Source organism: Podarcis tiliguerta (assembly GCF_965153285.1).
Source record: "Podarcis tiliguerta genome assembly, chromosome: 6".
NCBI classification, from domain to species: domain Eukaryota; kingdom Metazoa; phylum Chordata; class Lepidosauria; order Squamata; family Lacertidae; genus Podarcis; species Podarcis tiliguerta.
Genome location: NC_139539.1, coordinates 77,644,465 through 77,669,097, shown reverse-complemented (window position 1 = coordinate 77,669,097; position 24,633 = coordinate 77,644,465). Strand labels below are relative to the sequence as shown.

Below are 24,633 nucleotides of genomic sequence, written 5' to 3'. Positions count from 1 at the left end.
TAGTGAGAGTGAGGCCTTTGAAGAACCTTCATAGTGCTTTAAGGTCAGGAAGACTGTGTTTATGGCTCTTGGTGTAATGTTTAGAAATATTTTGCATGTCTTTGTAGCATTTCTGGAAAGGTAGAAACTGGAGCAGTTCTAACCCAGCGCTGAATAGCTTTGTTTACACAGCTATGGAAGATTCTGGCAGGACTCAATTTAACTTGGAATCTACCCCCTTCAGAGCTGCTGCACATTTTCTCAAGCTATCCACCACAACCCCCGGGTCTCTTTCCTGGTCAGACACTGCTAGTTCAGACTGTGTTTGCGTATATTTGAAGAATATCCGTATCAGTATTGATTGTCATGGGCTGGCTGTACGCAGAGGTATGGTGGCAGGCATCAGCTTCTTCCCAAAGGGACGAAGGCTCAGAGTCAGGGGATTGGTGGTGGGGCAACAATGAGTTAGAAGAGGGGGAAGATTGAGAGGTGTCAGAAACTGAAGAGGTAACAGGGTTAATGATCAGGGAGACTCTATGGTGGAGAGAAGTCCAGAAGTAGAAGCGGCAGCAGAAGAGGACGGAGGCCAAGAGGCAGACATGAGTTGGGCTGGCCCATACCTGACAGTGATATTGCCCAGAGATGCACCACTTTACACTTGTTTACACTGAACCACATTTGCTGTTTTAATGCCCGGTTTGGAGATATCTTTTTGAAGCTCCTTGCCGGCCCTTTTTGTTCAGCTTTATCATTGACTATATTTTATTGCTCTAAGCACAGCAACCAAAATATTGGCTTCTGCGCTCTGCAAATATTTACAAATATTGAATTAAAAACTGTCTTTTTCTAGGTCCAACATAAGGCCGCATTATGGAGAAACAAATACTCATAACTTCAAAATGCATACCTTCACTCGTGTAACATCCTGCAAAGTCTGTCAGATGCTTCTGAGGTAAGTGTCGAGGGAGCTGAATAATAATTAGAATTGCACCAAAGTTGGGGAAAAAACTATTGCATTGAATAAATTAATTAAAATTATCCGTCTGGCTAGAACAAGGTCTCCTGTTAAAAACTGATAGGATTTAAAATCCAACTTGCATAAACTGATAGTTCAGTATCAGGATAAATTTGGCTGTAGTGTCTAAACTGTATGAGTATTTACAGCTAAATATATAGTTTTGCTGATAGATAAATCCCATCTGTGCAACTGGTGGCTTGTGGGGTATGTAGAACAATTTTTTTGTTGCTCATGGAGTTCCTACCAAATTTTTATCAAGCTGAAAAAAATGTTTGCAAAGAAAAAGCTTTCAAGTTTATGGGAATGAATGAGGGAGCGAGGGAGAAATCCCACTATATAATTTTAATGCTACATCCCTTTCATGCATAATATGTTTGCTATGTCTGAGCTCATAACTGTGAAACCCAGAGTTACTGAAGGCACAAATGTTTACTCTCACTTTCAGCCATAAAGGGCTCGCAGAATGCCTTACATATCAATCAAAACAGAGCAGTCCATGTCCTTGGGATTCTAATCTAATAAAACACAACCTAAACGGAAAATGTATTAGGCAAGAGGAGGGAAATAAGTGAATTCAGGTACCAGTGCTTAGTTAAAAGTTCTAATGATGAACTGAGATGAAAACAGTTCAAGGAGAGGCAGACCCAAACATTGCTAGTATCTTAGCTATGCAGATGGAATGGCCCTGCATCCTTTTTCTTCACATTTCTACTGTAGCATGGTGGAATGACTGCTGCCATGTGATGGTTGATAGAAGGAAGAGCCTGGCTTTTCAGCAGAGCTGACAGCCTTATTATAGAACCGGGCCCTCCATCTCTATGGTCTGGAAAATGAAGAGTTTGTTTAGAATAAGGAAGCTGGCAATTTCCTAGTGGTAATTTGAAAGAGTTTTTAAAAAGTTGGTGCTTGTTAAAAATAGCTTCTGTATTTAGAAAAGAAATAAAAATGGTGAAAACAAAAATGGTAGAACTCTTATTAGATATAACCACCGATAATCTTTTTTAAAACGAAAAGCAGACCAAACAGGTGAGTATGGTGTGGACAGGTTCCAAAATGGAACTTTAGTTTTTCTAGCACTGAATCATTTAAAAACTTTGTAGCTGTAATTTTTATCCACTGCATGCCATAATTATTTCTAGTGTGAATTTTCAGACCTAGGTTGGGACCCAGAGAAGTAGCATGTGTCTGGATAACCAGAAACACACACACAAACACACACACACAGTTTTTCTTTTAGTAATTTCTATTGCTGAGGAGCCAAGCTGTTGTTAAGTTTAAAAAGTGGCTTGTCTCCTCTGGAATGGCTGCTTATTCAATTTTCCTCTGCATACACATGCAACTTCTTTTGATCATAACACTCTGTTCCTTTCATTATTTTAGTTTCAAAATCTTTTTTCATGGTGTTCCTGAAGTTAGCATTCTGACAGCTTGCTCATTGTTATGAGCCACAGTCTTTATTTGCAGTCTGTTTTCTCCACAAGTGGTCCAAAGAAATTTCTCTCATGTAAACTGTACTATGGCCAGAACACAGAGAATATTCTATGAATGAGGTGATTGGAAGGTTAAGTGTCTATGAAAAGATTTTGGTCGGTTAAAGTCAATGGAAATGAAAAACCATCGAGCCTCATTCCTTGAACAGTTTGAAGCAACATGTGGCTATTACTAAACACAATTTACTCTTTGTGGAATAAAGAGTGGAACCTCAGCTGGATGGCCCCAAAACCCCGAGACGCCTTTATTGTTAATGAGCCATAAAGTTATTTTCCCCTTAGATAAGCCATTTCTTCTTTCTTCATCGCCCCTGAAAGATTTATTGCACGTTAAAAAATGTATTTCTATTGTAATGTGTTCTCGGTTATGGAAGGTAATACAGAAATTGTGATGATACAGTGCATTTATGTGAAAGCAAAAATAATAATGAATTCCTGCGCCCTGATTTGCATGTCATATTAAACCATAGTCAAAAGCAAACTATGGTTTAATGTGAACACACAGAGTGTTAGTGCACAGTGCTGAAAACCTCTCCCAATGCTGCTCCTTCCTTCCTCCTGTTGCTATGCTGTTGGGAAGCAAGGCAGAATCTGGCTTGTTGTGGTATCTGAACCCAGACTTGTTCCCCCCCCAGTTCCTGGCCCATGCTGGAGTCTACAGAAGACAGCGTTCCAAACTGTCTTGCAAATAACATGGTTGTACACAAAAGTTTGAGTTTTTTCTTCTAATTTCCCCCACCGTCTTACTTTGTATTGCAGGGGAACCTTTTGTCAAGGCTATTTATGTTCAAAGTGCGGAGCTGGAGTCCACAAAGAATGTTTGGGAAGGCTAGACAATTGTGGCAGAGCTAATTTGGGTGGTAAGTCATTTTTATTGTTTGGGATAAATTTTTTAATTAGGCCATAAAGCTTGCCAGTTATAATTAAGACTTAATTTTATTCTAATTTGTGTTCGTTGCATTGCAGATATTCTTTTGTAGTGATCTTTTATAAGCATAATTATAATTGCATTTCGAAGTCCAGGAATAAGAGACTCGTAGAACTGTAGAGTTGGCAGGGACCATGAGGACTATCTAGTCCAACCCCTGCCATGCAGGATCCTTTTGCCCAACGTATCGCTCGAACCCACGACCCTGCGGTTAGCTGTTCGACAGTGGAATTTGCTGCCAAGGAGTGTGGTGGAGTCTCCTTCTTTGGAGGTCTTTAAGCAGAGGCTTGACAACCATATGTCAGGAGTGCTCTGATGGTGTTTCCTGCTTGGCAGGGGGTTGGACTCGATGGCCCTTGTGGTCTCTTCCAACTCTATGATTCTATGATTCTATGGTTAAGTGTCTCATGCTCTACCTCAGTATGTTGCAACATGAAACAGCAAGGGTGGGATAGCTACGGTCCGGGTGCCTCATAATTCTGGTGGAGGTCCAGATTCCCCACCCCAACTGAGGGCTGTTCAAACTTTTTCCACTGGGAGCCACACGCAACAGTGATTCAGGGGCTGCATGCCAGTGTATGTAGCTGGAACCAATGGCGACAGCAATGTGATGACAATATGATTTATGTAATTAACTGTGCATTTTACGTAAGTAATGAAATTTCATCACAGTAAGACAAATAATGTAGTTTTTGGAAGAAGACAAGCTGCAGCAGAACAGACAGTGCTGCACATAGGGAATGGTGGAACAGAAAACGATGCCTTCTTAGATACCTAGGCTCAACTCAAAATGGGTCCAGACTTCTCCAGCGCTGCAGTGAAAGTTAGATATCCAAAGCTATTGCAATTCAAAACCCCCATCCCTGAAAATAAATATATTTGAGATACTTCCCTGATGAAACTTTCCTGCCTCTTATCAACATGGATATGTTGTCCTAAAGTAATATAAGACATTTGACTATAATTATGTAAGGTTCCCTTTGAAGAAATTTCGATAGCATTTTCCTTTTGATTTGTCACTCCCAGGGGCATGACATAACAGCCAGGTCCACACAAAATGCTATGCCATGGTTTGTTTAGGTAAAGGTAAAGGGACCCCTGACCGTTAAGTCCAGTTGTGGACGAATCTGGGGTTGTGGTGCTCATCTCGCTTTACTGGCTGAGGGAGCTGGTGTACAGCTTCCGGGTCATGTGGCCAGCATGACTAAGCTGCTTCTGGCGCACCAGAGCAGTGCACGGAAACGCCGTTTACCTTCCCGCCAGAGTGGTACCTATTTATCTACTTGCACTTTGTCGTGCTTTTGAACTGCTAGGTTGGCCAGAGTAGGGACCGAGCAACAGGACCGCACCCTGTTGCGGGGATTCAAACCGCCAACCTTCTGATCGGCAAGCTCTAGGCTCTGTGGTTTAAACCACAGCGCCACCCGCGCCCCATAGTTTGTTTAACAAGCCACAAATTAACCACAAGTTTTCCCACAGATTATCAAGCAGACCATGACTTGTCCCCCTCCCCCCGCAAGTTTGCTTTGTTTTCGCAGTTCTTGCCTCATGCTGTGCTTTATTTATTTAGGTATTTTATATACCACTCCATATTTCAACGAAATCTCTGAGCATTTTACAGCATCATAAAAATCACAAATAAATGCAAAAAGAATGTAAAAATCCACATTTAAAATAACTCAAAACAAATAGATAAGAGATCCTCTTAAAACATCACTATAAACGAGAACAACATCATGTGGGTAGTATAATAAATTGCAGCAGATCTAGACAATTGAAATACAACAGAGATAACCAACTTCACCCACCAGCCTGCATTTATAGGTAGCAGCAGCATTCTCACTTCTGCTGTTCTTGTAGCTTCATGTGTGGCTGGGGAAGGGTGGTCAAACAAACCATCGTTCAGATAAGGTGCTGTGTTTGCACATAACACCAAGCGTTAGTTAAAACAAACCAAGGTTTGTGAGCCAACAATAAACTTGGGGTTAAATAAACTATAGATTAGTGTTGTGTCTAAACCAGGCCTTTGTGGAGAACATTTGAAATCTTTTCCCTCCCTTTAGATTTTATTCAGATTAGATGCCAGAGCTGAAAACCGTTATGCTTTCGACAAAACAATCTAAGTATGTTCATGATTAGGTCATTTTTAATGCATTTCTAATTTTAGGAAATTGGACAGAGGTTTTAAATAAAGTTGAAAAAGAACATATTGCCGCTTTGTTGTTGTAAAATGATAATTTATTCAATTCCTTAATCCACGAGGCTGTCTATGTGTGATCTGTGCCTCTAGCCTTCAAACTGAAATGGTTTAATTGCACCCTGAAAAGGACTTGGGAAGAATATGCAGATCTTAGTATAGTTGATAGGGTGACAAAATGCAAATAATTACAGGGGCCCTGTACGTTTTAATAGCTGTGTCCAAGATAATTTCTGAAGATGCAACTTTTCACATGCTTACATTGCTGCTTCTGAAGAACTATTATAGGTATAGGAACATTGTTCTTTTGTATCTGGTCAGTCTATTCATTAATCAGGGCTTCAGGGTGGTTACTATAATTGACATGCATTGTTGTCCAGGCATATATAGTAATTTGAGGGTGGCTTAAAAAACCTGCATGATATTTGCATTTTGTGATTAGAAAATCTGTTTGCATCCCAAACTGAAGCTCAGTAGCAGATGCTTGCATAAGGCTGCACCAGTCTCAAGCCAGAGGCTCTGGCAAGGAGACTGAACCCTCTTATTCCCTGCACCATCTTGGTAGCTTGCAAGGGAAAGAGTTGCTGGTCTAGCCTTTGCCATCTTCAATGCCGAGTCTGCAGATGACCAGAAAGAGGAAGCCTGTACAGCAGGAGTCAGGATGTGATACAAGGAGCTAATAGGGTTTCTGTTTCAGCAACTTGTTGCTCAAGTGTAGACTGAAGTGCTCCCCAACTCTTTGCTGAACCACTGATTGCTATATTGCGCGCACGCACACACACACACACACACACACACACACACACACACACCTGACACCACTTTCCATCCTGGCTACCTGTCAGGTAGATAACTGGAAAAGAAAGGAAAGTGGAACCTTCTTCCTGAACTTCTAATTAGAAGTTTATGCGATAAGGCGAATGAATATACCTTGGCAAGATTTAATCCTGCAGAGGTTGATGGAGACATATTTTGCCAGACCAGTGGTAAGCTGAATCTGATTCAATCAGAGGTAGTATCAGCAAGTATCCTTTTGTATTACTGTTTAAGAGGGATGAATATAGAGCTAAAAGTTGACAAAAATAGGTAGAAATATTCAGTCTTCATAGTTGCCATGTGTAAGGACCAATCCATACATTATTAGAGGCAGATCTGCTTCTTCTTTTTTTGCCTCGGTGTGTACAGGCAGTTCATGGTTCCCTTGTGAGCCTACATCTATGGTAAACACTTTGCTGCTTTCACACATACACTTGAAACATCTCAAATGCTGAGATATCAAATGTAATGTGTGAACTGGCCCTCAGCCAAGCTTGGCTGCCCTAATGCCTTCCCTTTAGTAACATGCAGATGCAACACAGAACCATAGCCTTGTGTGTGTTTGGCTGTGCATACATGTTGTGGTTTTATGTGTACATCTAAAATGTCGTGGAGGCATGCATTTTTAAGTTCGCCATGTTGAGATTTGAGACATTGTGTCCTAAGGGCACTTGGCTGCCAGGTGTGAGAGATGGATTGCTAAGTCGGTGGTGTGATCCCACAAGGAGATTCTCATGTTCTTAAGACCAGTTTGGACTTGATGTTTCCAAAGTGGTCTATTCAGTATTATGTTTTCAGTAAGGCAGAGTGCAGGGATAAAACTTGGAAACCTGCCTAGAAATAAACAGATCTAGCAGTTGCATTACGTAATATGTATTGCCAAACAGCATGAGTTGTACTTCATTTCAAGATAAGCTATTCAAACAAAGTGGAGGGCAGGCCCACTCATGTCTTGGACTGTATACTCTGAGCATACATTTAAAAAAATGCCCAAAGTTGAACTTTGTTCATAGGAGTGGCCATTTTAGATGTGGCTCATGCCGTTTCTTTCTTAGTTTTCTCTGTCTTTTTATAAGAAATAGTGTTGTTTTAAACTCTCCACTTTCCTACGTAGTGGGAAGCTGGTACAGTAGTGTTGCAGGATCAGTTTTATTATGACAAGATATTATTTGGAGATTTAGGCTGCAATCCTCAACATACTTACTATGGAGAAAACTCCATTGAATACAGTGGGGCTTATCTTTTGAGTAGTATAAATATGATTGTGCTCTTTGGGTGTGTTTTGCAGCATTTGTCGATTTACATGTATATAAGCAGTGTGTGTGTGTGTGTGCGCGCGCATGTATGTGTATATCTATCTGTATATATATATATAGATATATATATGCATACCAATAAGACAGTGCTTGTCTTTAAAGCAGGATTAGTGCCTTAAAACTACCAGCACAACCTTACAACAAGACTGCTTTATGTCAGCCAGCTGCAGAATTCTGGTTTCTTTTCCTCCTTTCTGTCCAGATTCTTGTTTTTGCAATATCTACTTTATAAACATACAGTTGGAATTGAAAGAGAGAAGGTAGCCCTAGCCCAGCAGAACGTCAGTTTAGTACTAAGCAATATTTACAGCTACTTGGGAAAGCCAGAAACCTCTTCTTAATCTTCGATACCCATCTGCAAAACTTAGAGCTTCTTCTTCCTTCTTCCAAGCAGCAATGGCTTGGGGTATGGCTGGTGAGATATTTGATTGAACCCCCCCACTCCACCCCTTCTACCAGTGCCATGACGCAATCTGATTCTGAAGCTCCCTTCCAAAGAGAACTACCGTTTGATAAATGTGAATTCAAACTCCCTTGGGATGCACAAAGCTGATTCCTCTGTTATTTGGATACAGGCCATTGTATTTGCGGTAATAAGAAGTAATACTTAAGGGCTATCTGTGGTGCACAATCTATGATTGTTCAAACAGAACTGCAAGTCACTACTTGATGCTGCAGTCAGTAAATGATGACTACGCAAGGGTAGTAGACCAGCCTGTAGCCTTGTCTTAATTTAAAAAACAAAAACAAAACAAGAGAGGGTGTCTACAATTAATACACTTTAGAAAAAATTAAGGTAAAGCTAGATTAATTTTGTAGCATGCTTTCAAGTTTGTTGATACTGGGTTGTATTCGCCCCTGCTGTTCTGCTCATACAAAGGGCTTCCACTTGCACAGTGGGACTTCCCCCTCCTCTCCCTTGCAGCTCCTTATGCACCCTGATAATCTGCTCCAAAGTGTTGAAAGACCTTCTGGAGCAGTGTGTGTGTGTGTGTGTGTGTGCGCGCGCAGGGAGAGGATAGCATGGGGAAGTCCTACTGTGGAAGCGAAATGCTCCTCCTGCAGCTCTGATGCAACTCACTCTAACCTAAAAGTAACATTATTAAAACACTTTTTCAAAATTATGCATATTAGAGCATAATTGCCAGCTTACCGTTAATAAATTCAGGTTACAAAAATCAATAAACAGTGACCATTTGCCTATAAACTTTTTGACAATTCTCCTCTGATATATATCTATTAAAAAAACCCTGTTATATATCTATAAAAAACATTTAAGTTTGGTATTGGCAGTTTCCAATATTTAGTAAAAACTAGCAGTTGTTACCATATATAACTAACCTTACATTCCTTTCATATTAGGTTGAAAAACAGGTAGCAAGTCTAATAGTATAGTGTTATTTGATAATTTCTTTCTTAAAATGTTCATTTTCTTCCGATAAACTTTTGTTGTATGGGCATCCCCACCTCATATGGCTGAAGTTTCCTTGACTTTTCAAAAGATTTACAGCAATGAAAAGTACAGCTCTTAGTAATTGTATTTGTTGCTACTGCTTTATGTATGCTTGTTCTTCACATACGAGAGTCCAAATTCCAGCATAACAAGTTATTTTATTGGGAATATCTATGGCATCACAATATATTGTATGAATGCAAAAACTTTCTGGAAAACATTATTGTCAGAATGCAAAATAAATAAGGATTTTGCATTCTCTGACGTAATACTTCCCAGATTCATTTCTTTTGGGAAGAGAAGCTCCCATGCTGTCTCCTGAAGTCTTGCACTGCAGTGCAAATGTTGAATCTGTAAAGTCTGAGCTTCTGAGTTTTTCCTTTCATCAAACTATTTCAGAATGTATATAGCTGATTTGTTGGTTTGGAAAGCTGCGTGTTGTCAGAGTTAAGCATAAACTTGAATCTGTTTATGGCTGTTCAGTGCTGCTTAACCTGAGCCAATAAAACTAAGTGAACACAGTTTGCAAAATAACGAGCTGAGCCCCAGGGCTGGTGGAGCATAAAACAGGTATCAGCTAGCTAAACAAAGCAGCTCCGTGTACTCTCACCAAACCGCACAGCAAGGAATTACTGTTGAACGGAGTGAACTTTCAGTTTCTGACCATGCCAATTTTTACGTTTGTTTCAGAACCCGGGACCCTGAAACATGAGGTAAGTGCAACTTTTTGAAGTTTGGGTTGACATTTATTTTGTGGCTGATCTAAAATGTTTCATTTTTATTTTTTGGTGTTAGGGCTGGGATCACTTAAGGCATTTTGTGCTTGTGCTCTGGCAAAATTGGATTAAAAAGATAGTGAAAGTGCTCAAGATTAAGAATTTTCAAGTCCCATTGGTTTCAGTGGGGATAGTGTATAATACTCTTTAGAAAAAGGAAAATACAAGGAGACTTAAGTTGCCTCGTGCCCCAGATTTCTTATTAATTTCATGGGGCTGATGTTTTCTCTAGACTTCCTTGGTGTTCAAGATATTAGCAGAACATGTATAAAAAAACCAAGTAATGGTTCAGTATGATAAAATACCATGGGATTTAGCAGAAGAATTACAAGTGGTCTAATTTTTTTGCAACCTACTGATGTAAGAGTAATGCATGAGTATAAAGTTCAGCAATTCTCAATCTGTGTGCTGTAAAATGTGCAGTCAAATGCTGATTTCTGAAGCTGAATTCTTTGCCATGGGATCACTTGGAGAATCTTTAATATTGTGACAGAATGGTATTGGGCCAATGGGCACATATTCCATGAGATGACAATAATCCCAGAATACTGTGTTAATTTTGGTACATTTGCAGAAAGGTTTCTTTTCTCTTGGTTTCGGGGGGAAATGTTGCATTTATTCTCTTGTATCCTTTTATACTGCCCTGAAATGTGGGGCTAAGTTAAACGCGGATAATGAAAAGGCTGCTTGGGGAGAGTTACTTAACTGTACATTGTATTATACCGTGCAATGCTTATATTTTTTGGTAGCAGGTTTCATTTCCATTTGGAAGGGGATTTATGTCAACTGGGAGCTTAAGACTTCATTGGAAGTGTGGATTTACCCCTAAGGAGCACTTTCCATACATTCTCCAGCAACGAGGCAACACAGGGAAATTACATGGAACTAACAATTGATCCTTAAGCAAATGAAGTTGGTTCTCAATAAGTCTTAAGTAATAAAAGTGGAATTAGAAATTCTCTCTCTCTCTCTCGCTCTGCCTTGCATTATATTCTCCATTCTCTGTGTAACAGTGCTGGACACTTAGGGATGATTCCATCAGTGCTGGATTTAGGGTGTTGCAGGTGGGTGCAAAATAATAATCTTGTTGAGAAGATCCACCTAAAAGTCCACCCCTTGTTTGTTCCATTGATGCACAGGAATGGAAAACATTACGTTCTGCAAAATAGGTGGACAGTAGTGAGATGGCTCCTGAGGTGGTAAATCCAGGATGAACACCACTCGGAGCTTCCATGTCCTGGAAAGCTCTTCTGTGAATGAGCCAGTTAATGATTACTAAGCAGTAAAGGCCATAAAAACATGTGTCAGTTGGTGTTGGGGCTCTCTGATTTGCACCTACTTTGACAGTGCAAAGGTTCAGGCCAACGTGGTGCCTGCATGTGCAAATTGTTACACACCAATTCCGGTTGGTTAGTAGGGCCTGCACAATTCTCAGTCTAGAGGCTCAGCACGCATGGCTGTAAAACGGTGCTCTGTTTCCTGACGAGATTATATAATCTCAAAGTACAGGTTGGTTGATTGCAGAGCTCCAAGAAGGAGGGAGAAGTTCACTGCAGTATAATTATTGTTTGTGTCACACTCTTGACCAGAGTCTTTTTTGCTTGCACGTGACTTTTCTTATGTCTGGCGATGTGATGTTGAGGCTACTGAATGTTCCTTGAGAGCATTTCTCCTCCATAGAGCTTGGTGGAGGAGGACTTGCTGAAGTCATCGCCACTACTTTGCAGGCTGGGTTGGCCTGCCTCAGGCGGTAGAGTTTGGAGTAGTGTTAAAGGGCAGCGATTTGTTAATTACTTTACAAAAATGCATATTTTGCTGCATTTTTAAGTGTTTCAAAACATACATTGTACCTCCTAACATGTAACAGGCAAGTGTGGTTAAAAAGTAAGAGATGATTTTTTAACCCCCATCTGAACATTCTGCTTTCAGCACCAAAATGTACAGGGCTACCTCTGGGCCCTGCAGTTTTCAAGACTCTTGTTGACTTGGTCTTTTAAGGTAGTCATTTATTATGTAACGTTATGTAATGTTCTACTTTCCCCTTCCTCCCAAACTTGCCTTGGAGGTTAATAAAAATATTTAAAAAGAAGCTTCTTCTGTAAACGGCTGTTGCAGAATTATCTCATGTAGCGTGCAAAATAATCAGGGCCTCCGTTCGTTCTCAAAATTGCAGCTCATTTCTTCCACTCTAGCAAGGAACATAAAAGTGAAGTAGAAATTACTTTTTATTATAATTACATTTGCAACAGCCTCATACGCTTTTATGTGGTCAGTTAGAGCTTCACTGTAAATGAAAATTGAAGCTTTTGAAGCCTTCTTCTTCTTTTTTATTGGAAAGTGAAAATGGCTTTAGTTGTATGTAAATTGGGGAGCTGAAAACGTTTTTAGTGAGATCATGGGCAGAACAGACATGCAGAACACCTTCTGCAGAATAACAGCTGCCTGCTTTTTTAAACACACAAATGCAACCTGCTCATCACTGCCCATACCAAGTAAATTCTGCAGAAACCTTTAATGACAGATGGTCCGTCTGAGGGATGGGAAACAACACTCTTTGTACGTGGTGAGCTTTGTCTGTAATTTATATTCCATACTTCTACACATTTTATGTCTTACCTTGAAAGTAAATTTTAGGAAGAGGGGATTATTATAATTTTTTGTATCAGCTTCTCCTGTTGGGCACTGTGACATGGAACATGAGGGGGGGGGGCAGGAACTGTTGCAGTGCCTGTCCAGGGTGAGGGAGAGTGTGCAAGCACTATTTGGCTTCCACTGAGGACAGCAAAATGTCTTGGGCCAGCCCTTCTAGGAAAGTCAAAGGAGTGTGGAGTGTGGAGACTAACTGGATAGGAATGGGTTTTCAAAACAAGTATCTAACTTGTGCTTTTCAAATACACAGAGACGACCAAATGGACTCCGAAAGAGCTCCAGGCATATGGACCCAGGTCTGTGCTTCTCTTTTTCATCATTAAAACTTTAGAATTAGCACAGGGTAATTAATGGTTTGAATCTCATTATCAGATGTTATTTATACAGCCTCTTTCTTTTGGGGGAACGAGTACCACCAATCTGACCCACAAGGCATCTCAGTGATAGCAGTATAATGTAAGATGGCAGATGTAAGTCTGATCTTAAAAGTCTGTTGTATTCTTGTACCACAGGCCTAGCAAGATACAATACCCTTCCCAGTTTCTTACCATATCATTTATACAATCATATGTACACCACCTTAGCCCACTCACAACATAATAAAACAGTAAAAAAAATAAATAAATGCATAACAAGAGCTAACATAGACAAGTTGGAAATTTTTATAAATATTGAAATAAATGAACATTCAACCATCAGCACTATCAGTAGGACTGCAACCAATTCTGAGAAAAGACCCATTAAGAGAAAGTGATCCGAGAGGTTTTTAAGCCTGCTTAAAATATTGCCAGCGTTGAGGCCGCAGGCACCTCTGTGTAATAGTTTCTTACTACTAAAAGTAAAGTCGCATGTACTGTTATAGTAGCACTCTCCTGCATGCAGCTGCTGCTATATTCACTGAAACAGTCAAGATTGTCAGTGCAGTGTGCTTTGATGTTGCACTAGTGGAAATTGTTCTTTCAACACTGGGACCTTTTAGTTTTGTTGAATTCTATGGCCTGGATTCAAATAAGCTCTCAGGCTGCTAATCACTTTCCTGACCGTGTTTTCAAGGGTACAGTCATATGACCATCATAAGACTATCTGAACTGTGTGTGTGTGTGTGTGTGTGTGTTTGTATGTGTGCTTTGCTGCTTTGCTTTTACAAGTGGTGCTCTTAAACTTTGCTTACATACCTAGAAGCCCCTGGACTTTTGGTAACTCTTCCCTCACCTTATGCTGCTTAAATAGAGCAAGTATTTTAAAATTGATGCCTAATCTTGCAACACTCTGTTCTCAACAGCTGATGTTTTTCATAGAGTCTGAAGGCAGCAGGTATTAGGTATTTTGAGGTGCAAGACTCCAAACAGAATGCACTTTGACTTTTATGCTCTTAATCTTTCTCCTCATTCCCTCTACAGCTGTCTCCCCCACCTCTCACCAGACCCAGGTTTCTGTCAAAGAAAGCAGTACCAGGGGTTTTGCAAATGTGGTTTAACTGAATAAACATGTAGTTCTGGTAAAATCAAATGCGAGTTCTTTCTCTTAAGCGTTGAATGCACATATATACAGTAACTGTGTGAGGAGGGCGATTCTTTTCTTTTCTGCTTCTTTTTATGAGCTCTTTTTCAAAAGCAAGTCAGATTATTGAGTCGTTAAACGTAGTAACGTAAGAATGATTTGCACCTGAAACAGGAGTTCCAAGTCCATAACTAAGCAGGTGATGGTGGAAGTTTCATTTATGCAGGGAAAAAGAGCTCCTGTACTTACTGCTCAGTTGCATGGGAGTTGAAATGCAAATGGTTAAATTGTCTTGACTAACCACTCCCTTTGTAAAAAAACAACCTTACCATATTGGGCATTTTGAAAGAAATATAGCTGTTGCCTGAAGCCAAGTGTTGCTTCACTGTGCCCTTGGAGATACTTTTCCACATTGAAAAGTTCTAAATGTGTGGCACAGAGGCTAATGAATTAAGGACTTAAGGAATTAAGGATTCCCAAGTCCTGAAAGAAGGAGCCTATCTGGTACCTATTACTGAAACCTGGCTGGGTGGTGCAGCAAGCTATGTTTTGGCCCAGCACCCATTGTCAAGATTGGACAGGGAGGTGGAGTGGCTATTCTCCACAACGATACAATTTTGCTTGCCCTGTGCCCAATGGATTGCTTTAATCAAAAGCATTGTACCTGGTGCTGGGCTCCATTTCATCCACACTACAGAGCATATTTTTCCTGTTAACTCATGCGCACACCAGGATTGATCTTGCCCCTTCAGAAGCCACTTTGCTTCACCCTCCCCCATGATGCATCACAGTCTGAGAACCATCAGCCTAACCCATTTTTTTAAAATTGCTTGATGCCAAGAGAGTAATATTTCATTACTTCTGGTCACAACGGGAATCTGATTGCACAGGTCCATGTCAGTAATTATTCATGGTGGAGCACGTGTAGTTCCAGAATCTGTTTTTACAGCTGCCATTATCCTTATGATTCATGCAGCTTAAGTCTCTTAGCACGTCCACTGCTGAAGTGTCTCATGACGGTTGCAAAAAAACAACAACCCCTAAACCAAAACAAAGAGTTTTAAACTACCTCCCATAATTACATTGAGCCCTGCAGGTTAGAAGTTATCTTTTGCGCCTCTGATGATTGCAGCTAGGTACAAAACTAGATGACTCAACAACGGCAATTAAACCAACTCAGTGGTTTCCCCATCTGATATGCTTATTTTCTGTAAAAGCTCTTGTTCCTTGCTTGGCAGTATTATTTCAACTGTTGCAGTTATGCCAACTATACTGCCTCTCCCCAAAATAATACATTAACTCTCAGTTGCAGGACAAGAACCAGCATGCCTCATGCCTCCAACCAACTTTTTAAAGCCTATGTACTGCTAGATGGGCAAATATCCTGCCTCTGTACAACTTGGCTGGTAGTTTTTGCTGTTGTCTTCAAGTTGACAATGGGGCAGGGAAGGGGAACAGCAGCAAAATTCCTGTGTTTTTTTAGATGTGTCTTGTCGTACCACATGGCCTGATCTGGCTTACTTCTGTTAAGACATTTTCTTGCAAGTCTGGCTTCTATATAGTTTTATTTTCTCAACAGAACTTGGTGATTCTGCCTGATTATACTTCATGGTCAGGGCCAGTTGTGTATTTTGGGTGCCGAGTCTTACAAAAGCAGAGAAGGGGAAGATTAGCAATTGGCCGGTAGTAACGTAGGTTTTCTGAGTCCAAGGAGGATTTCTTTAGGAGTAGTTTTACCACTGACTCCTTCAAGCAGGCAGGGAACACCCTCTCTCTCACAAGGAGGCATTAATCACCTCCCTGGTCCAGCCAGCTTTCCCTCCCTGCTGGTTTCCATCAGTCAAGTGGGGCAAGTGTCCAGAACGCAAGTGGCTGCCCTGACCTTTCCAATCACCTTGTCTATGTCCTTAAGCCTTACCAACTGAAACTCATCCAGCACAAGAGGACTAGACTGTGCTCTGGACACCCCTTGAGATCTATGTGCTGTAACAATGGAGACTTGACTCCTGCAGTAATTCTCAAGTGTAATCACTACTGTTATTAATTATCACACTCTTCCTCGGAAGGCTAACCAAGAAATCAATCACTGAATGTTAGGAACGTTGTTGTCGTTACTATTCTTTAAATAATAACAGAACGTTAACACAAAGCAAAAGGGAGTATTTCCCCTCCACCAAAGGCGACTCATTTACTTAATTCATTAATAGTTTAAGTTCTGCTTCAAAGCACTTCTCACACGGAGACTTAACAAAGCTTTGTAAAACTACTGAAGGCTAAATGATCTTATCTCTCGTGGGGGGAAATCCTGCTTCAGTAGCTTGCTGAAGGAACTGTGTGGAGCTGCTGCCATGCTCTGCCCTAAAGTGGAGTGAGCAACTAACTGGATTCAGTTGGCAGGCCAGATCCTGACATACCCCTCAGAACCACTGTGACAGATGGGTGGCCCACTCACCTATCTATCTCTCTTGAGGCCACCATGGATGTCAGATGAAGTGTTTTCCTTTACATGTAGGTTTGAATTCAAGCTAGTCTGCAAAGGAGAAATGTCACTTTGTCCGTGGAGTTTAATTTCAGACTGCACAGTCAAAGGCGGGGTTTCATTGCAAGGGTTACTATAAGTACTAATTAGCTGATTGACATCTAAAGCATGCCCCTTTGGGCAGGATCCGGCTGCATTGCAAAGTTCCCTTGGTATCAGTGCCAATCAGCTGATTCACACTTACAAGAAGCCTTGGTGGCCAAAGAACAGCCAGGAGCACACTTTGAGTCTGCTGATGGTTCCTTTGCAGCTATGTCTTTAGCTGCTCCACACCTGATTGGACATTGGATGCCAGGTGTGGTACAGGTGGGCATAGTTTGGGGAAAGTGGCCCTGTGAGCCAAAGTAGAAGCCCATGCCAGGCCTTATTATTCCTTTGAGCTGGAGGTTTCCCACTGCTGCCCAAGAAGTGGAAAAGGGCAGAAACCCAACACAATCCCTCCCCTTTAAGAAGCTGAGATGTTTGTCCTCAGACCACCTGCTGTGTGCATCTTCCGTTGACTCTGTTCATGTATAGTAACAGTTGGCAGAGATTTATGCCTCCAGTACTGTGGGAGTTTTTATTTGTTGTAAATATATGCAATCTTTTCTTTTCTTTTCTTTTCTTTTCTTTTCTTTTCTTTTCTTTTCTTTTCTTTTCTTTTCTTTTCTTTTTAAAATTTGTATACCAGCCTTCATCCATAGATCTCAGGGCAGTTCACAACATAAAATCACAATATAAAAAACCCAAAGTACATAGTAAAACAACAACAACAACAACAACAACAACAACAACAACAAGCCAATAATTCTCCTTCCCACAACACATTTAAAATGTCATGGGATGTCACTAGCCGAAGGCCTGGTTGAAGAGAACGTTTTCACCTGGTGCCTAAAGGTGTACAGTGATGGTGCCAGGCGAACCTCCCTGAGGAGAGCATTCCACAAACGGGGAGGCACTGCAGAAAAGTCCCGTTTTCATGTTGCCACACTCCAGACCTCTCACTGAGGAGGCGCACGAAGAAGGGCCTCAGAGGCTGATCTCAGGGTTTGGATAGGTTCATATGAAGAGAGGTGGTACTCTCAAATAATGGACATACGTGTTTTTCTTAATAAAGGGAAAAGAGCACCTGTAGTGGGATGCACTTCCTCCATCTAAGGTTTTCCAAATTTCACTCTCTTCTGTTCCTAAGATCGGTTCCATTCACTTGCTTAGGAAACAGTTTGGCCCTATCCTGTGTTATCAGTCTCCCATCTCATCACATCTTTGTGGCTTTCCCACCTTCCTCCTTCAACAAGCATTTTAAGGTGGTTTTAAAAAAAATTAATAATTTATCCCAGACTGTACCTGCATGGGATTTGAAATTGTTTCTATACATGTTTTCCATACGTTTTTTCTTGAAGATGTCTTGAGATGTTTCCTATGAAATGATTCATGAATTGAAATAAAGTAAATGGAAAGGGTAGCATAGGGAGGAATACTTGCAGCTCCCTCCTGACTCTGGAGGGATGCCTTCAAGACTAGGAATCTTGGTCCGGAAGCAGGATTAGAGGGCCTGCCTCCTGCCTTTCCCAACTGCCCTTGAAGAACCCCATAACCCTGTAGCTACTCCTGTTTTCAATAACTCCTAAAATGTCCTCTTTGAATCATGAAGAACAGAAGTACACTGTAAGTCATTTCCGTTTCTGTGGCAAAAATTAAAGACCTTGATGTCTAGCACAGTCACACTTCTATATTATGTAGTCACATAATCAGTTTGTCTGATTAATCTTTAACGTGAGCTACTGAATTTAATAGTAACTTCATCTGAAGCACTAGAACCCTTGCCTGATTCTGTTTAATTTCTTAGGTTATTGTTTAACTTAATGCGTGGGCCAGTTTGGAGTAGTTCCCACCCCTAAGTTGCTTGGAGGATGAACTTGCATGACTGACACTGCTGTTGAATTCTGCTAGAATTGAGTCTGATAGGAACAGGTCGTTGTGACATTTTATGATGTAAACAAAGGCCATGTGGAGGTAGCACTCCAGACAGAACTACGTAAGATAAAAGTATTCATAGCTATACTTAGAAAAGGTAATGTTCACAATTGTGAACTCTTCAGCTAGACTACTGCAATGCATTCTCACATGAACCTGCCCTTGATAATAAACGGTGCAGAAGGTTCTGTTAGTTTTATTCTGTAAGCCATTTCTTCTGACCTGAGAAGATACATTGCATTGGTGTTGGCTCATTTTAGAGGCTCTTTGTTCATTAAAAACTTTCATCAATTTGTGAGACATCATAATTGTAGTCAGAATAATTTTATTAAATGACCACCAGAGAAATCTCCCAACTTTATAATCTGCACACGAAAAAGAGATGGTTTCTTAGTGAGAGTTGAAAAGCAAAGCTTCCTAGTGAAGGCTTGTATTGTGGGAGGTATCATTATTTTTTAAAAGTGTACTGTCATGCTATTGCTACTCCATTATAAAGTTTTTAAATATTAATGATACATTGTTGGATGTAATGAATAAATGTTCTCTGTTGCTTTTTTTTTAAAAAAATTGTATGTTCTGCTGCTACAGTAGCAACTTGAATGATGGTGGCTTATAGTCTCCAATTCAGAGAGGTGCTTTACTTGCTTCCCACTTGAAGCCTGCAAAAGACTGGGAAAAAGAGAGAACCCCTTAGACATTCAGGAAGGAGAACTATGAAAGCATATTAGTGAGAAGAGGGGGGTTATCAGAGTGAATGAACAAAACTCTGATATTATTTTTTTGCCACAACTCGGGGATTTTTTACGAAGAGTGTCCTTTCCCAGGCCACCCCACATCAGCTTCTGAGAGCAGTGGAACTACCAAGAGGGCCACCTCTGCTGTTCTTAACACCTGAGAGGGTCTATAGGGAAGGGGGAAATCTTTCAGATATTGGTCTAAGACGTTTAAGGCTTTAAACACTAACATGAACACCGTGAATTGGGCCCAGAAACAAACCTGCAATCAACATAGCTGTTGATTATATGAGTTCTGAATGTAACCCCAGCCAGTAATCTGGCTGTTGGATTTTGGACCAGTTCAAGGTTCTAAGTTGTCATCAAGTGCAGCCCCATGCAGAGTGCATTGCAGTAATCCATAGAAGTTAAATAGTGCGGGGGACAACATAAAGCCCCATGGATACCACAGCACAGTTGCCAAGCAGCTGAGCACATGTCCTCCATTGCTGCTATCTGGAACCAGCCCAGTAGGCAGGAGTGGAACCTCTATAACAATATGCTTCCAACTTTTAAAGGGACGTGGGTGGCGCTGTGGGTTAAACCACAGAGCCTAGGACTTGCTGATCAGAAGGTCAGTGGTTTGAATTCCCTGACGGGGTGAACTCCCATTGCTCAGTCCCTAATCCTGCCAACCTAGCAGTTCAAAAGCACGTCAAAGTGGCGGGAAGGTAAATGGTGTTTCCGTGCACTGCTCTGCTTTGCCAGAAGTGGCTTAGTCATGCTGGTCACATGACCCGGAAGCTGTACGCCGGCTCCCTCGGCCAATAAACCGAGATGAGCGCCGCAACCCCAGAGTCGGTCACGACTGGACCTAATGGTCAGGGGTCCCTTTACCTTCCAACTCCTAAACCTACCAGATACCATGCATAATGAGAAACTGCTGAGACATCAAGGAGAATTTCTTTCTTCTAATTAAAGGCCATCAGCCAAGGTGACCAGAGCCATTTCAGTGCCAAAACCAGTGTGAAGCCAGATTGAAATGGGCCTAAACAATCAGCTTCTCTCAAGCACTCCTGAAACTGACTTGCTACTATACTCTCAAGTACATTGCCCAAACTGGTGGAGAACAATTCTCTATTCCCCCCACCCCCATACCATAGTAGCATGGTTTTTCTGCTTCTTAACATGATAAGACTTATGTGCCTTCCTCCTTTTGAAACTTTGAAAGTAGTGAATAATGCATGTTACCTCTAGAAACGCTGGTTGTATATCCTTAATCAATACAAGCAATCTCCAGATGTCTGGGTAGGCTGAACTCTCAGGTGAGCATGCTGTGCATGAGTCAGAAAGTTTCCATTTACCTGAGGAGCCTTAACACGTTTGGAGGAGGGAGTGTTGAATAGTTATTGGGCTTGGAGGATAAACATGTTCTGGTTCGCCTTTTAACTATGAGCAGAATTGGTAAAATAAATTTGTAAAATGATGTTTGTAAATTGAAGTCAAACAGAAACTGGTACATGGAGCTTAGTGTTTCTGTTGCTGCTTTTATTTGAGACATCCTTGTGTTGCATTCAGTAAGCTAATATCCCACATAATACTACAATTTGGGGGCATCTAACAAAGCTGAATGTTGGGAAATTCAAGAAAGACAAAAGAAACTACTTCTTCACACATAGTTTAACTGTGAAATTTTCTCTGAGACGTTGCAGTAAGGACCACCAGCTTGGATGGCATTATACCATATGAGTGCAATTTAGACAGACTATGTTCATGAACACATAACCTGTGAATTTTGCATGGATTTGCACAAATGATTTTGCACAAAATTGGGATTTTTAAAAGGTGGCTTTGTGGAGCAGCATAAACCTTATGCGCATAAGTGTTACAGTTGGCAGATTAGATTACAATTGCCAGTGGTTCTTCCAGATGAGTCTGTGCACGCCTTGCATGCTCACAGTAAACACCTGATGTAAAATGTCACCTGATGTGACCTTCCCTTGTTAAGTCAATAGCTTTAATGTGACTTTGCTTAGCCTTGCAATTCTGGCTGGGCGCTCTGGAACAGCTGCTGTAGTAGCTTGCATTTCAGGCTGCAGGTGAGGGCTCATGTAACTGAGTGCCCCTCCATACAAGCAATTTCCTTGCATGAGGAAATCAAGCACATCAAGGATACATGCTCTGTTTTAATCAAAGATGCAAAATGCCCAGTGTTTTTTTTTTCTTTTCCCAAGCTTCATTGGGGGTCAAAACAGCTAAATGATTAGAGTTCTCTAATAAGGCCTCATGTATCATTTTCAAAAACACTATAGAAGCTGGATCATTCAAATGCAGGAAACAGTCCACAATTTTAAGGCAGGTCTTTGCTTTTAAGTAGGGGGACACAGCAATGTTAGGAGCTCGTGTGAACTAGTAATGTTGAAAATTCTACCTGCCACTTCCATGTTTGTACATAAATATCCTGATCTGTGAAATCATTTCTGGGTGATGGTGAAATATCCGCAGCAGTAATAGGGAAGGTTTCATTCCCCCTTATGTCAAATCTCCTGCAGCACAGTCTTTCTCCATAAGCTGCATAAGACCCATCACAATATTGCATTTGCATTGGAGACTTAGCAAGCGTCCTATGGAGGCTAAAATATGGCTTGGGCATGATCAACAGGATAAGCTCTTAATAAATGCTTGTCATAACCTTGAATTAGAGGAACCACGTTAACTTTTAAAAATATTTTCTTTTTCTTTACTAAAAACAAACTTTTGAGCTGGTGAACACCTTTGTTCCGTTGGAAAATGCCCTTTTAACAAGACAATTTGGCAGAGAGGCCACTACAAGCAAGATATGGTGCTGCATTTGGAGTTCCTTTGCTTGTAGAGTGCAATTGAACGATTGAATTACTCCGTAAATCCAATAACACTTAAGAAAAAATTAGATTTCCTTTTCAAATGATTATATCAGAAACATGGAGTGACTTGTGATTTCCTGTTGTCTTGGACACATTTCCCTTTCAGTGGTGCACTCAAAGAAGACTGATGTGAACGCACGGAATTTCTCCATATCAGCGTCTAAAGCATTACCTCATCACATCTATCACCTTTTTATGGCTCTAAAATTAGAAAGATAACCTTAAGATATAAATCTTTTACAGGGCCAGAGTTGTATGTACACTCAGGAAAGGATGAGCCTCCGTGGCGATGAAATTGACTAGTGCCTCAAGAGAGAATTAATAGGACGACAGGAGTGAGCTGATGAAAAAATTGATTATTTTCCATTAAACTGTACGTGCTGTGCTTTCATGAACTAAGCAGCAGCCTAGAGAAAAAATATTTTTCTCGCACAACCGCATTAAAAATAATAACACAGGGGAGGAGGCTTGATAGTGGAAAAAGGTCTCCTCTTTTCATATCTTAGTCCATATGTCAACATACAATTTGACTTTTTCTCCACCCTAATCCATTTGTTGGATGTAGTCAGGTTATTTGAGGCATTCAGATTTTGTCTTCCCCTTCGTGGCCACAATCCTAGACACATGTGCCTATGATTAAAAGTCTCCTTTAGTTCCCTAGGTCTTACTTCTGAATAGGCAATTCCTTGGATTGTACTGTGATTTTGTATTTTTTATTTTAATCTGATTTTGATTTGTATTTTCCCACTGGCGTTCCGCTTTTCAACCAAATGATCTTTAAAGTAGATGATAGTAGCTGAAACAATAAAACATAGGTATAATACTAATATTAATACTACTAATAATAAACAATATACAACATGACAGCAGGAGATGACACAACAGCCAGCATAAAACTCAAAATTCTTTGGGGAATTGAAAACAACAACCCTAAAGAGCCGATCAATGTGATGCTGTCCTTTGGGAAAGAGGGTGGGGGGCTCATTCTGCAGACTGTGAACTAGCCCTATTGGAGGGGTCCTACTTTAGATCTGAGTTCCTGGATAGGGCCATTGATTTTGGATAATTCACCACATATAGCTAACCTGTGCTTTTCTTTTCAGGCTTACCAAAAATGCAAGTAATTCGAAACTATAGCGGGACACCACAGCCAGCTCCGCATGACGGCCCTCCTTTACATATCCAGATCGGGGACATAATTGAACTCATCAAAGGGGATGCACACAGCTTGTTTTGGCAGGTAAAGTACTTGGCAGTTCTGCTTCATTAGCTGAAGCTACTGAAGATGTCCCTGACTAGTTCCCACGACCAGGCCTGCTGCATCTCCTCAGGGCTAATTGGTTGCCTCTGTATGAGAAGCCATGGTTCCTACTTTGTGTAATGCTGGGGAAGTTTCCGCTTAACCAACAGCCCAGCTTCAAGCCAAATCAAGTGGGGGGAAAACAACAACAACAGGCCTCCTACAGAGGTACCTAGGGTGGCTAATCCTATGAAGAGGTCATGTGAAGCTTTGAGGCTCTGCTGCTTTTAATGCATTTGGGGACACGGGTGGCACTGTGGGTTAAACCACAGAGCCTAGGGCTTGCCAATCAGAAGATTGGCGGTTCAAATCCCCGTGACGGGGTGAGCTCCCGTTGCTCGGTCCCTGCTCCTGTCAACCTAGCAGTTCGAAAGCACACCAGTGCAAGTAGATAAATAGGTACCGCTCTGGCGGGAAGGTAAATGGCGTTTCCGTGCGCTGCTCTGGTTCACCAGAAGCGGCTTAGTCATGCTGTCTACATGACCCGGAAGCTGTACACCAGCTCACTCGGCCAATAAAGCGAGATGAGCACCGCAACCCCAGAGTCAGCCACAAGTGGACCTAATGGTCAGGGGTCCCCTTACCCTTTACCTTTAATTCTTATTAGTTACAGCTCCCTAGCATAGTAACGTCCCTCTTTGACTATAGGGGCCAAAATAAGCCTGTTCAGCAGGGTATACACCACTCTCAATTCTCTCATAACCTCTGTTCCACTCATCACTGCAGGAAGGTCTTTTCTTGTTCTTGCTTTTTACCCTTCCTCCCAGCTCAGCTCAGCTCAGCTCATATTCTCCTCTCCGTCTGAATCCCCTGGCAGCCAGCAATATCCTGGGCATGTATCTTTCTGCATCTCTCTCACCCAGGTCACCTGTGCTACTTTCCAGTCTGATGTGCTGTCATTTCCAGAAAACACAGCAACCAATGTAAACAAGCAAACAACCCTGTTTTGTTTTGCTTTTTACTGATTTCTGGGTGCGCTCCCTGCCAGGTTCAGCTCTCTGGCGTCACTTGTTTCTGCAGGGATTGTTTGTTCCTGCAGGGAGCTGTTGACAACTCCTGTCATTTGAGAAGGGGCAGAAGTGACTGCTATTGAAATGCTT

The 24,633-nt window shown here is 41.2% G+C and overlaps 1 protein-coding gene across 5 annotated transcripts in view; it reads left to right on the top strand.

Annotated features, from left to right (window-relative positions):
• Positions 1-24,633, top strand: part of VAV3 (vav guanine nucleotide exchange factor 3) — a 205,487-nt gene that overhangs the window by 141,952 nt on the left and 38,902 nt on the right. For all 5 annotated transcript variants that reach the window (XR_014512441.1, XM_083445167.1, XM_083445166.1 and 2 more), the window contains exons 16-20: positions 830-931; positions 3,247-3,347; positions 9,888-9,910; positions 12,873-12,918; positions 23,337-23,473. Coding sequence is in view for 4 of the 5 variants with exons in the window: in XM_083445167.1 (XP_083301293.1) it covers positions 830-931; positions 3,247-3,347; positions 9,888-9,910; positions 12,873-12,918; positions 23,337-23,473 (409 nt within the window). In the remaining variant the exon portion in view is untranslated. The remainder of the gene's footprint in view (positions 1-829; positions 932-3,246; positions 3,348-9,887; positions 9,911-12,872; positions 12,919-23,336; positions 23,474-24,633) is intronic.